General features: G+C 45.8%; 1 protein-coding gene across 1 annotated transcript; it reads left to right on the plus strand.

Annotated features, from left to right (window-relative positions):
* The first annotated feature begins 1,437 nt into the window (after positions 1-1,437).
* IDNK (IDNK gluconokinase) lies at positions 1,438-13,914 on the plus strand. Its single transcript, XM_083702156.1, has 5 exons — positions 1,438-1,553; positions 8,045-8,075; positions 8,704-8,790; positions 12,192-12,235; positions 13,423-13,914. Exons 1-5 carry the CDS (start codon positions 1,510-1,512, stop codon positions 13,772-13,774), a joined length of 558 nt encoding a protein of 185 aa, XP_083558282.1. The 5' UTR covers positions 1,438-1,509; the 3' UTR covers positions 13,775-13,914.
* Positions 13,915-14,730: the final 816 nt, after the last annotated feature.

Genomic DNA, 14,730 nt, shown 5'->3' on the forward strand with positions numbered 1-14,730 from the left:
AGAGAACGGAGGGAAATTTTTGCAGCCCTGTATCAGGCAGTTTTTAATGTTTGTTATTTTGCTATGTTTTATATACAGCCTTACCTAGAGTTAAAGTCACTTCAGGTTGAGCGTTTTCAGGTTATGCTCCGCGGCGACCTGAAAAGTAACGGAATGCATTACTTCTGGGTTTCGCCGCTCGCACATGAGCAGACGCTCAAAATGACGTCCCGCACGAGCACAGAAGCGGCAAATCATGACATGCGCATGCGCAGACATGGGTTGCGTTCCGCTCAGGATGTGAACGGGGCTCCGGAACGGATCCTGTTCGCATCCAGAGGTACCACTGTATGCTGTAAGCTGCCCAGAGCAGCTGGGAGAAACCCAGCCAGATGGGCGGGGTATAAATAATAAAATTACAGTCATACCTCGGGTTAAAGTTACTTCAGGTTGAGCATTTTCAGGTTGTGCTCTGCGGCGACCCGGAAGTAATGGAGCATGTTACTTCCGGGTTTCGCCGCTTGTGCATGTGCAGACACTCAAAATGACGTCATGCGCATGCGCAGAAGTGGTGAATCGCGACCTGCTGACACGGGTTGCGTTCTCTTCAGGATGCGAACAGGGCTCTGGAACGGATCCCTTTTGCATTCAGCGGTACCACTGTGTTATTATTATTATTATTACACAGTATTATTATTAAGGCCTTGGCACCCTTTGGGCAACTGTAGCTGGCAGGTAGCCATCCTTCGTTTCTTCTTTTTTATATATATATAAGATTTTTATTAAAGTTTTCAAAAATAATGCATTGTAAAACAAAAAGAAAGAAAAAACAAAAATACAAAAGTACAAAAATAAAAACAATTTAAAAACACAGAGTTTCCACTTACTTTCTTTTGACTTATTTTCCAGACCTCCTCATACCTCCCTTTCTTATATTCCAATTCAAATTGTTTGTTCAGCAAATCCTCACCACTAATTCTTTTAATTATTTCAGAACCTTATTTTCCCTATCTCTTAAACATTACACCTGAAAACCACTTAATTTCTATCCAACATCATTCTAACATTCCTTAATTTTACAATATTTCTGCAAATAGTCTTTAAACTTCTTCCAGGTAGCCATCCTTCCTTTCAAGGGGGGCAGGGAGGTCCACTTGCATAAAATATGCGGGGGGGGGGAGGTAAGCCATCAACGTCGAGGGGGCTGGTCCCTCAAGTATTTTATTGGGGCGGCCGAAGGGACCCCGAGCAGTTGGCTGCTGTGAGGAAGGGCAAGATGCACCCCCCCTCCCCCCGCCCCAGGAAAGCGGAGCCCCTTCGAGTCCCCCTGAGGCGCTGCTTGCGCAGCCCGCCAGGGCGAAGCGGACGCGTTTCGCGCGCGGCGCCCCGTGCACTTCGCCCGCGGAGCCGCCCGCCAGGTTCGCGGGGCGGGGCGGGGCGGGGCGGGCCGGCGGCGAGGCGGGGCCGCGCAGAGCAGGCGGCCGGAGCGGAGCGGGAGCGCAGGAAGGAAGAGCTGGGCGCCTGGGCGTGATGGCGCTCCAGCTGGTGGTCATGGGAGTGAGCGGCTCCGGGAAGTAGGTAGAGGGCGGCAGGGGAGAGGGCGAGGGGGGCGGCGAGGGGCGCGGGAGAGAGGAGGAGGAGGAGAGGCTCGTTTCGCCGCCTCCCTCCTCATCCGGGTCTCCGAGAACTTCCCTCTCGCAGCCTTGCTCTGAAAGGTCTCTTCAGTCTTCTCTATGTTCACAGCGTGCTTCTCCTTTCCCGACCTTCGCCTTCAGGTCCCCGGGGGGGGGGGGTTTGCAACGGTGTGAAAGCGCAAGATTAAAAGAGGCGAGGCGCGGAGACAAATGTGCCACCAGGCTCCCGTGTACCCCGTCCTCACGTGCCTTGTCCTGCTGGGTTCACGCTCGTGTAGGAGCTGACGCTGGAGGGGATGCCCAGCAACGCAGGACACGTGTGTGAGTTCCATGCACGGGGAGATTTGTGCCTTCTGGAAGGAGCAGCTGAAGGAAATGGTCCCTGGTGGATGAGCAAGGAAAGAAAAAGGGGTGAAATGCCCTCTTGCTAACTGAGCAAAGTCCTTTTCACTTATCTTTTACTCTGAAGTAACAGGAATGGGGCCATTTAAAACATAAACAAAGGTGTGTGAATAGAAGAGCGGGCTAATTATTGTTTTTTTTCCAGCTGGAGATTAAAAACCGGTTTGGAATATATTTTAATTACAGCTGTTGCCCTGGAAGAAGGATTTGAGTTGACAAACTGTGGGAAAGAACTGCCTATGCATTCTCAGCTGCCAGGGGTTGGGGAAGTTGCCAGGTTACCACTTTGAAATCTTTAAAATCTTGTCTGGTTTTGTTTTTTAAAACTACTTCTATACTGCTCTTTGTCAATCATTCTAGAGCCATTCACAGCAGTACAAAGATATTTTCTATAAAAATCAGCACATTAAAATGCCATTAATTACACAAGTATCCACTCTGAACCAGTTCCATATTAATTGCAAGCATATAACATATCTGTCTTTAGCCAGCTTCAGAAACTCATTGGCGTCAGTTATTGCCTTATTTCAGAGCTTTCTTGATGGGAGGAGAAAAACTCGATTCTTAGCCGTCTTCTGTACTTTGCCCTCCCACCCAAACCCCACCTCTCACAGCAGCCCCATAAGCACTTTACCTCAAGAAAATTCACTGGGTGAGCACAGCTTCCATTCCCCACAGCAGTTCTCTTGCTCAGGCAGTAGTGACCGCCAGCATGTCTTTTATCTCACAATTAACCCAGTTTAAATGGGTGCAAGACTCTCCGTCTGCTCTCCTGCAAGAACATGTCAGCATTTTCACTCCACTTTCCCAGCAGTGCTGCCAGAGCAAAGCAGCCCACACATTACCCAGCCAAACTGAGAGGGACAAGAAGGCACACATTCTGCGGCTGTAGCTATGAATGCTGCTGTAGTTGGAGGGGGACGTAGATGGTAAACCAGTGCTGGCAAGGGCATTGGTTGCAGGAGAACAGAGGATATATCCAGGCATCCAGTCATGTTTGCCAGTCTGTTCTACTGTATTGGTGCTACCACAGAAAAGGCTCTGTCTCTTGGGCCCACTCGCCATACCTGTGGAGAAAGGGGAACATGAAGCAGGGGCTTTGAAGGTGATCACAAGAAATAGCTGGATTCATATAGTTGCAGATACCTTGATTTGTCAGCCATGCTAAAAACTGCTGCTGTTCTGCCCTTTCCCAAATAAAGGGCACAGGGAGGAATTCTACATTGTGCTAGGCTGATGGTTCCATCAGGATGAGCGTTTTGGCTTTCCAAATGTCATGATCCGCTCTCCTCTCCACCTGTGGGCTCTTCTGAGGATTCTCCTGAAATCCCACAAAACATTTGGGGAACACGAGGGAGGAAAAAGCCTCATTGTGCAAGCGGAGGTCTTTGTGTGCAGGGCTTTGGTGGACAGGACTCATTAGTTGAATCCTGCCCATTAAAATTTGTGCACTGAATTCTCATATATTTACATAAAATGTCTTGCAGTTAAACAGAAGGCTCCTGGATTACACACACTTAGCTGCCACATTACATCATACCTCCTCACTCTTTGCATATGTATTTAGCATAGACATCACAACCCATTTCACAATTATTGTTGCTTCATTGTGTGGGAAGGCTATATGAGCTTCTTCCGCAAATGCTGCTCCTTGTTAGTTCTTCCATAGACCGCAATGTCTCCCCTTCTAAAACAGAGTAGCTACTAAAGTTGTTTTTGTTTAATCCAAACCCTATTCTAATCATTCTTACTCTAGGGAATGTCCAATGTGGGTTTATATCAAGCACTGTGGCTCTTAAGGGGAGCCATTAAAATATATACTGACAGAGGCTATGTTACTGGACAGGCAAAAAATGACAGCTTTTCTGTCTCGCTGCAACTCCATGCTAGGGAAGCCATACCTCTTGAACATCTGCCTGTCAGGTTAAAGCCACAGAGCATTGGTCAGGAAAAATGGTGGCAAGCAGCCATTTGTGGGGAGGAGGGATTTTGTTATAAGCCTTGCAACAATCATGTTGTTCCCCTTGCTGTGGTGAAGTGTCTGCGTGCCCAGCAGTCCTGAGAGTTACTCTGAGGCAGAGATGAATCTAGAATCAGGTCCCCAGAACTCTCTGAAGGGCAACCTATAGATTCAGGTCATAATTATGCATACTCTTCCAGGAGTGGAAATGATAGGCTGGCAGGATTGATTAGGTAGTCCAATGAAGGCGCCTGCAGTCCTATGCACAGATTCCTATGAATAAACCACAAGGAACACAATGACCTTTTTCGTAGACCTGTAAGATTCCACTGGAAATCATAAGGTCCTTACTCCTTATTTTCAAACTATCACCTACATTTCAACAATACACTGTTTTAATCAGTTAATTAATGGATAGTGATAATCTGTGTGTGGAAACTGGGTGTTCCTCCAGCTTTGCTAGTACAAGATGGCAAAACACATTATGTGGTGCTGGCAACATCACAGGCTAAAACAACAGCATTTAGAATGACAGTGAAAAATGTTTTGATTGCAGAGGTCTAGTCGTTGTTCCATAGCGAGCTCAGATACCACCAAATGAACTCGCATATCTGCATGCTTTTGATATGTGCACTTAAAGCAGCCTTCCTTTCCCCCCAGAGTATGTTGGGGAGCTTGTGATGTGAAAACTTAATTCCATGCTGCATGAAGAAACCCTTGTGGGCGTGTTCAACACCCACACATGCATGTCAAAACTAATCTGATAACCTATTACCAAATATTACTTTGGAAGAGACAGTATGTATTTTAATAGGCCTTCTTGCCATAATTGTACTGTTCAAATTGCACGTTGAGAGAGTGTTGCTTCGCAGGAGCAACTCTTTGTACATCAGTTTTATATATAGGGTTATTTACTAAATGTGAATAATTGCTGTTTGTTTTGGGATCTCCTCAAAGCAAGGCTGGCCAAATACTTCACAAAGAATAAAAGAAAGTGCAGGGCTCAGTGGGAAGAGAATGTAAGCTTGCATGGAACCGAGACTTGCTTCGTTGACCTTTAGTACTGAAAGTTGATGCAAGCCCTGTAGCAATCCTCCGTGTTGTACTGATTCTGCAGGGCAATGCTAGTCCTATTGGAGCATACACCAGAATAGGGTAGATGAAACATACAGCTCCCCTCAATCATGTTCATGTGTTGAATATCATTGGCTATTGGCATGGCCATTCACAGTTACACAGCTATGGAACCATAGTATTTTACAGATCTCGTCAAATCTTGAAGCATATGTACTACCCGGACACTGAGGTCCAGTGCCGAGGGCCTTCTGGCGGTTCCCTCACTGCAATAAGCCAAGTTACAGGGAACCAGGCAGAGGGCCTTCTCGGTAGTGGCGCCTGCTCTGCAGAACGCCCTCCCACCAGATGTCAAAGAGATAAAGAACTACCAGACTTTTAGAAGACATCTGAAGGCAGCCCTGTTTAGGGAAGCTTTTAATGTTTGATGTATTACAGTATTTTAATATTTTGTTGGAAGCCGCCCAGAGTGGCTGGGGAAGCCCAGCCAGATGGGCGGGGTATAAATAAATTATTTATTATTATTATTATTATTATTATTGATAGTGGTGGCTGGTAGGGCAGAAAGCAGAGAGAGGAGCAGTAGGCTGAGTTTGGCCAATAACAGGCAGAGCCAACAAATTCTAATTTTGCACCCATCCACCTCCCAGCTGAGTTATGCAAAGGCAGCACTGAGATTAGGAATCTAAGAATCATAGAATTGTAGAGTTGGCAGTGACCCCAAGGGTCATTTAGTCCAACCCCCTGCGATGCGGGAATGTCAGCTAAAGCAAAATTCAGCTAAAGCAGATGTCAGGAAGTGCTGTACCCTGGGCTGGATGTAAGGAGGAGGTGGAGGCTGGCTGACATTGCTGGGGCATTGCCCCATTCATTCTTAAGGATCAGCCTATTCAACATACAGACAGAAGAACAACTATTGTACAAGTCATGTCATTGCCTAGGTTAAGTATTCTTCTTCAGAAGACACGGCAACCTCTTGAAAAAGGTTCGCCGCAGTAGCAAAAGGAAGGCTATAAATGATCATAACCTGATAACAGCACTGACACTTTGCATTGTTCAAGCTCCCATTATGTAGAATTGGGGACAGAGATCTAACCTTTGATTGGCTTATACAGGGCATGTTGAAGGAGATCAGAGGCAATGTCCTCTATCTGTGGCAATTTGCACACACCAAGAGTGCCGGTCACTTAGCAGCGCGGCCCTATGCATGTCTAGTGATGGGAATTCTGTGGTCCTTGTTCCCAGGTAAGCGTGTATAGAGCTGCAGCCTCAATGATGCAGATGCAATCATCAGTTTTCACTAAAGAGTGCCAAAAAAGACAATATTGTTTGTTTGTTTGTTTGTTTGTTTGTTTGTTTAGCATTTGTTTCCCACCAGAATACATAGTCTCCTTCCTGCTTTACTCTTACAACAAGCTCTGAGTTTGGTTCTACTTGTCCAAAGCGACACAGCGATCTTCACAGGAATATACTGTTGCAGAAAATGTGCTACTGCACACTGGTTAGAACTGGGCAGTTTAATGTAATCCTTTTTGTTAAGTTTTGGGTTGACATAGCAGCCGACACAGCGATTTCTCCAAGTAGCTCTTTATTTTGTAAGCTGGAATAGAACTGACTGCAAACAGCTCAGCCGGCCTGCTTTTATAGGCAGCCGGCTGTCAACATTGTAGCAACAACAGCCCAGGGTTCCCGCCTAAAATAACTGACGTGGACCTGAGTGAAAACTATCTACAGACCTGAGTGAAAACTATATACAGTATCCCCCTGCTGGCCCAGGGTGAAACTTCACTACATAACACCTTTAGTGTAAGGATACCTCACCATTCTGGGAAAGAGTGCCAGTTTTTAGCAATCTCTAGTGCAGATCCCATAGGCATGAGTGCAGACACCAAGAACGACTATTCTTTGAGGTTAGCGGGGGGGGGGTGACTGTGGTGCAGCATACACTTTTCATTCAGAAGCTCCCAGGTTCAATCCCTTGAAGACAGAACTCTGAACCCCGGAGAGCCATTGCCACTCAGTGCAGACAGTACTAAACTAGATGGACCGATGGCTTGACTCAGTATAAGACAGGCCTCGACTACCCAGTGAGCTTCACACGTACAACAGAATTTGAACCCAAGTTACCTCTGTCTCCAGCAGAGACAGAGCTCCTGCTCTATTTTAGTTCAGGATTAAGCACCAACCCGAAAACTGGCTAGCATGCACCCAATCCTATGCATTTTCCCCCCTTAGAAAGTTTCCTCCCTTAGTTACAGTGGAGTTTATTCCCAAGTGTGTTTATAGGACTTCAGCCTGAAGACTCTTCAGATGTTCAGTCTCTCTGAGAAGCGTCTTGACTCGCCTGTCTCAGCTTTTGGGTCTGTGTGTGACAATGTACATTATTCTTTCTGTGCTTCAGCAATGAGAAAATTGAAATTGGTTTGTTACGGTTGAAAACATTGCTGGGAGCCTCATGCAAAGTGGTATGAACTAGAAAGACAGGCTGCTGCTTTTGGGTGGTGGAGAGAGGAAAAAGGTGTGGAGACTTTGAAGTTTACCAGAGGTGCTGCAATTTATAATATTTCCTCACAAACCTGCAGTGGAGACCTGGTCAGCTCCTATATTCTGCCAGCATCGTGTGAACTGCCCTAAGATCTATGGTTATAGGGCTGTATACAACTTTAATAAATAATAATAATAATTTGCATTTTACACTCATTTCTGTTTCAGCTGGGACATTTGCATTTGTTTAGAATAGTAACTTCAGTTAGACTGATTGAAGTGAAGGTTCTGTGAGTCACCCACTTACATATATTACTCGTTTGTAACTTATATCTGATACGTTTATCTCCAGATAATCAACATAATTCTCCCACTTGAGAGTTTCCACTTTAGATTTATAACAGTCCTCTGGCATTTATAGGCAGGATAACAGATAGAATTGACTGTTGATTTTATCTAGCGAATTTATTCTCCAGATACAGAATTTACACTTCTCCGTCTTGTTTTACAGATCTACTGTGGGCTCCCAGCTGGGAGAGAAGGTACCGTTGATATATTACTTTTCATACATGGGTTCATTGTCTGTTGCTGCACTTTCCAAGTGTTTATGAAGGGGTGAAGGACCTCAGACCCAGGGGCAAAGGACAGCCCCCCAGGCTTCTGCCTGACCCTTGGGACTCCCTGCAAGGCACGCCCTTTCCCCAGCCACTCCACTCTCCTTGAATGTTTTGGCCTGGCTGGAATATGCCCTGTAACTCTGCCTGGATATGCAGAGAGGGCTGTGAGTGTGTGCATACAAACATGCTGACTGTGCAAAGGCATAATTTACATCAGCTGCTCCACCCTTTTCTGCCTCTAGCCCTGCCCACCCTGGGAGGTTGCCTGGAATGGAATGTGCACTTTCTTTTTCCAGGACTGTAAATCAGCCCCTCTCAACCTGGGTCTCCCAGATGTTGTTGGAATACAGCTCCCATCATCCCACACTGGCAGGACCAGCGGTCAGGGATGATAGGAGTCCTACAACTTCCAGAGACCCAACGTTGAGAAAGGCCGATATAAATGGTGACTCATTTTGTGACATAAGGGTTGTGTAATCCTTATTGTGTGTTTGCTAAGATTTGTTGCTGCAAAACTAAGATGAAGTAATCCCTAATTATAATTCCTATTTAGCTCGGATGGAAATTCTATGATGGCGACGACTATCATCCAGAAGAGAACAGAAAGAAAATGGCAGCAGGAATACCTCTGAATGACCAGGTATGGCATACTGGTATATTCCAGAAGCCTCGTCTTCCCCCTCTCAGCTGCCTGTGAACAAGCAATGTGTTTACAATTAGGGGGAACAGGAAGTCTCTGTATGCCTCCCACACCCCAGTCAACCATAATCTGCAGGTTACTTGGGCTCTGATGGATTGCTGCTGTGCCAGTAGACCAAGAACTCTCTTTTTCTTTTGTCTGTTGAATTGGGGCTGTAATCCTGTGCACACTTAACTTGGAAATGAGCTCCACTGAACACAGGGAGGCTTACTTCTGAGTAAACATCCCAGTTACATTTGAATAGGTGAGCCGTGTTTTTCATCTTATACAACTCTGGGTTGCATCCAGCTAAATTGTTGTGCACACAAAATGACTTCCATGAGCCACGTTCTCATGCCCTTGCATGCCACCCACATCCCTTCCTAATCTGCTTTGGGGGGGCTAGGGGAAACACAGAGATTTGTGGGGGTGCACAGAGGAAGTAGAGGCAAGGCAAGTTTCACTGAAGTTGTGGACATTGTTCCGCATGTGCAGTTATTTAGTTGATTATAACAATTCTTAACTTCTAGCAGTGCAATAATTGCATATGTTTAACTTTGTCATTGTAATCAGTAGGATTTTAAAATTTATTGACAGCATAATCTTATGCACATTTAAGTCAGAAACAAGTGGTGGTTACTTCCCCAGGTGAGTATAGCAGGAGTAGCCAGTGTGATGCCCTCCAAATGATGCATGGTCAATGATCAGGGATGGTGGAAGTTGTAGTCACATTGGTTGTGGTTCGAGGGCCCGACCCCCGCGAAGTGAAATGAAGACACAAGGACATGTGATATAAGGTTAATGGGCGAGAAAAGGCCACAACTTTATTGATTACAGCAATGAAAAGGTATTGGCTTAGGCATTGGATCGAAACAAGTGGGTTTATTCACCAGGGGTTCATCACCTGTTGATGCTAATCCAACTATAGGCTCACCCCTGATGTCACCGAGGGTCGTGCCATGGCCTTCCGCCAAGCAGGCTTCGGACGGAATACACGACCGCCAGATTCCATTAACGGAATACCCCTAAAAATTGAAGGCATAGGCGATGGCCACACCTAGCACTTCGACACACCACAACACATTATTCCAATGCCTAACCTACCCACCAATACCACAAAAGTTGTGACGATTGCTACGAGGTAGGCGAAAAAACCAAAAAGCCTATTGCCAAATGGAAAAACTCCTACCAGGCCCCCTGGGCAACCAGGGCGACCAACCTAAGGTCCATAGCAAGGCCAATGACCTAAGCCCTAACTAAAAGGGAGTGGAGGGTGGGTAACTCGTGACGGGACGACGATGAGGAATGAGGCCAGGGAAAGGCTGCCATTGCAGCAAAAGGCTGCTGAACACGCCCCCACCGCGGCACCTGGTTGGGTGGCCACCGGGGGGGCGTGAGCGCCAGCCAGGTGAGCTGGAGGCAGGGGGCAACGCCCCCTGCTGGGCGGTGCTCGGGCTCCCGCCCACAACCACTCCCCTCTCTTTCAGGGAGGAGAGTCTCTATCCCTAGTGAATAGGATTGCAGCCTCGCTTTGGTTGGATGAGCTGTGACAGCAGACAAAAACACCCGCTTATTACACAAGTGAAAACCCGGTGAAGTAAAAATGTTTTCACTGAAGCTGTTTCCGAAGGCATGGTCTATAAATCTTCCTTCTTTGGGTTTAATTCCTTTGAAGCCGTTTTGACTACACTGCTAGACACTGTTTGTGAATAGTCCTCTTTGCAGGATACAGTGGTGCCTCGCTAGACGAAATTAATCCGTTCCGCGATTCTCTTCGTCTAGCGGTTTTTTCGTCTTGCGAAGCAAGCCCATTGACAACTTAGCGGATTAGTGCTAGAGCTGTCAAGCGGCTTCCAGCGATCAGCTGTTAAGCGGCTTATCAGCAGAACAGCTGATAAGCGGCTTAGCGGCTTAGGAAAAGGGCGAAAAAAGCAAAAAAAAAACCCGCCGGGGGGCAAGATTTTTTCGTCTTGTGAAGCAACCCCATAGGGAAATTCGTTTTGCGAAGTGCCTCCAAAACAGAAAAACCCTTTCGTCTAGCGGGTTTTTCGTCTTGCGAGGCGTTCGTCTTGCGGGGCACCACTGTACCTTTACCAACTAGAAATAACTAGAAAGATCCATCACAGTGGATCTTCCTTCCTTCCACTTTTTATCAGTTAGTGCCTGTGCTTTTTCAATTGACATACACAAGTTAACAGGAACTGTTGGTGAAAATCAACTAAAAATGTTATATAACATACCCGCACAGGCAATATTTTAAAGGAAACTGAACATATGAATATCAGCCACTGTTTTGGAATGTGGCTGGCTAAAAGCAGACTCCACTTACACCTTTGCAATCGTTTTTATAACACGTAAAAATGCAACCATTTTCTTAATACTGTATACAGTAATAGCTACCTTGTGTAAGTGGATGAAACGATTATGCTACATCCAGCATAGCTCATGTGCACATTACTATACAATTTTCACATGGGCAAACTCAAGATTTACTAATGATGTCACCGCAAGGAGCAGTATCACCCTCAAAATAAGAGTTCATAGGATACACCTAAGAACATCCTTTATAGGTGTCTCTTTACTGGCCTTTGCCAACACTACGAAGTTTATGCCGGTGAAGGAAGCAGATGGTTTCTGATGAATGAACTGGTGGCGTGAAACTGTGAAAGCCGCCTGGAAGACAGGAGTGTGCTTCATAGTGAATGAACAGTCTCCCACCATCTTCCCAGCCTGGCAGACTTTTGAGCTGTCATTTATAAAACTTGTCTTAACACAAGCTAGACAGAAAGGTGAAGCTTTAATGCTGAGCAATTACAAAGAAATCTGCAGGCAATATAAAGCTTAAATTGGATTACGTTGAGAAGCTGATCAATCTTTTTGATTGTATTTGCCATACTCATTTGAGCCAAGTGAACTAGCAGGCAGAAGTTAATCCCTCACTAAAGATTCATATTGAAGCAGATGTAGCTATGGTGATGATGATTTGTGATTGCTGTTAATATGAAGAGCCAACCTAGCAGTTCGAAAGCACCCCCGGGTGCAAGTAGATCAATAGGGACCGCTTACTAGCGGGAAGGTAAACGGCGTTTCCGTGTGCGGCTCTGACTCGCCAGAGCAGTGATGTCACGCTGGCCACGTGACCCGGAAGTGTCTCCGGACAGCGCTGGCCCCCGGCCTCTTGAGTGAGATGGGCGCACAACCCTAGAGTCGGACACGACTGGCCCGTACGGGCAGGGGTACCTTTACCTTTACCTTTTATGATGTACTTCTGGCAGAAAACCTGAGAGTATTAGGCGTTATTATTTCAGGTAAAATGGCAGAATTTGCTTAAGCCTGTCTGTTTTGTCTGTCTTGTTTCTTAGGACAGAATCCCATGGCTTTGCCACCTGCATGACATATTAATGAGGTATGAAAGTGACTGAATCTTAAGAAACTTGAAACCAGTGTTGTGCATTCTGCTGTAGAACCCACACCATTGCCAAAAACGGCTGCTTGAGTATGGAGCTCATTAAGTTTTGTTGAAAGAAAGATTTCTAGCCCCTCAGACTATATAGCTGAATAGGATTTCCAGGAGTCAAGAGCTCAGTATTAAATGCCTTACTTAGCTCTGCTTCCATGACTAGCAGGACAGATTTCTGTAACGCACATTAACCACTTAAAGTGAGAGCAAACTATTAGAAAGCCAGTAGGTAGGACTATAGACAAGGAACCTTTGGGCCTCCGAATGTTGTTGGCCTCCAGTTCGCTTCAGTCCCACCCAGCACAGCCATTGATGAGGGATGTTCTGGTCCAACAACAGCTGGAGGACCAAAGGTTCCCCAGCCCTGCCAGAGGTCTTGGAGAGCTGGAATCAAAGCTTAGTTCTGCCGTATCTTTTTGTGTATGGGACGCGGGTGGCGCTGTGGGTTCAACCACAGAGCCTAGGACTTGCCAATCAGAAGGTCGGAGGTTTGAATCCCCACAATGGGGTGAGCTCCCGTTGCTCGGTCCCTGCTCCTGCCAACCTAGCAGTTCGAAAGCACGTCAAAGTGCAAGTAGATACATAAGGACCGCTCCGGCGGGAAGGTAAACGGCGTTTCCATGCGCTGCTCTGGTTCGCCAGAAGCAGCTTCATCATGCTGGCCACATGACCCGGAAGCTATACGCCGGCTCCCTCGGCCAGTAAAGCGAGATGAGCGCCGTAACCCCAGAGTCAGTCACGACTGGACCTAATGGTCAGGGATCCCTTTACCCTTTACCTTTTTAACTTTTTGTGTAATCTAGCAAACTGCCAGTAAATGGCTTAATTGCAGGAAGGATACACAACATAGCCCTAATGGGGATGATACCACTTGTGTGAGGGGGAATACATGGCTAAATGCTCCCCCATGTCACTATTTTTGCTTGTGGAAAAACTACTATACCGTACCCTAGCTTCATTTCTACATGCAGGGGGCTTTTTGCATGAGCGAGAATTCAGAAATACTATATGTTTGAAGGTAGTACAAACTAGGTAGGCTGTTCCTTAAACTCGGTCCTAAGGAAGCTTAATCACTAAGTGCATAATATTTTCCTGAGGTGTGCAAGTAATAATATTTTTTTCCCTTTTTGTAGGGAACAAGCATCAGGACAGAATGCAATTTTAGCCTGCTCAGCCCTGAAGAAAATGTATAGATGCATTTTGGAGAACGGAGGGACTGGTGGCGACCGTGGTCACCTAGAGGAAGATGAGGTGCCTTCACCACTAAATATCCTTTTTGTCCACTTAGCTGGCCCTATGAACCTAATTGCTAAACGGCTGGAGAAAAGAAAGCGACATTTTATGCCACCTGCTCTACTCCAGTCTCAGTTTGATACTCTTGAACCTCCATCACCCCCAGAAAAGTCTATTACTGTCAGTTTAGAAAAGTCCGCTTCAGAAATTGTATCTGAAATCGAAGAATATATTAAAAATTTGAATTGTTAATTGTACCAAGTTCCTGAACTACAATACCATCTCAGAACAAAGACAGCTCTCCTACAATTTCTCTTTGATTAAGAAGTAGAATTTTATGCATTGGCTCCCCCCCCCCCCCTTGTGAAGAGCACAAAATAAAAGACATTTTAGTCATATGGTATTTAACTTTTGTACACAAGCTGGAGTTGTGAGGATTTTCGAAAGCACTTAAGACTCACCTGAAAAGTTCAATTGACTCCAGGAACTACAACAGAAGAGGGAAGCACAGTTCCACTTGTCGGATGAGGCAAGGCTTATTTCTGACTCTCTCTCTCTACACCCACCCACCCACTACCTTTGAGCTGGCAACAACCACAATTGTCATCCTTACAGTGGTAGGAAACTGGCAGCAGAACAGATGGGAGAATAAGGTGGAATTGGGGAAGTGCTTGGTCTATAGTTCTGCAGCAACAGCAGAGTTATGTGCAAAATAAGTGGCAGAAGTCAAAACACTTGCAGTTAAAGTGACAGCAGTCTCATGTTTACCACCTCCACGAGTTAAGATTGCAGAGTTCCACAAAAACTGGAAATAGCAGCTGACAGATGTTTAAAAAGTCATTCTTGTAGGGAAGCAAAAGATGTGGATGTAGTTTTAGTTCTCTCTCTCTCTCTCTCTCTCTCTCTCTCTCTCTCTGTGTGTGTGTGTGTGTGTGTGTGTGACAGTATTATCTTGACTGTACCAAGTCACAACAGAGATGTTCATAATATACAGATATTAACTCTAGAATCATCCCATCATCAGTTGTACTGATCGTCAGCTATGAAGGAACTTTGGCATTTTTTCTCTTTAGTAAGTGTTTTAAGTTTCTAAGCCATAACTATTTTGCCTCCAACAATTCTAGAGTATCCCAAGGGCCAAGTGTGAAAAGTCTCTGATACTGCAACTCTGATAAGGTACACAATTTCTAATCTACAAGCCACATTCT

Source organism: Podarcis gaigeae (assembly GCF_964106915.1).
Source record: "Podarcis gaigeae genome assembly, chromosome: 11".
In the NCBI taxonomy this organism is placed as follows: domain Eukaryota; kingdom Metazoa; phylum Chordata; class Lepidosauria; order Squamata; family Lacertidae; genus Podarcis; species Podarcis gaigeae.

Excerpts from the sequence above, each read along its gene's own strand:
- IDNK (XM_083702156.1), top strand. The coding sequence starts at position 1,510 with ATGGCGCTCCAGCTGGTGGTCATGGGAGTGAGCGGCTCCGGGAA. Across the intron at positions 8,791-12,191 it reads GAATACCTCTGAATGACCAG|GACAGAATCCCATGGCTTTG; the intron begins GTATGGCATACT and ends CTTGTTTCTTAG. Across the intron at positions 12,236-13,422 it reads CTGCATGACATATTAATGAG|GGAACAAGCATCAGGACAGA; the intron begins GTATGAAAGTGA and ends CCCTTTTTGTAG.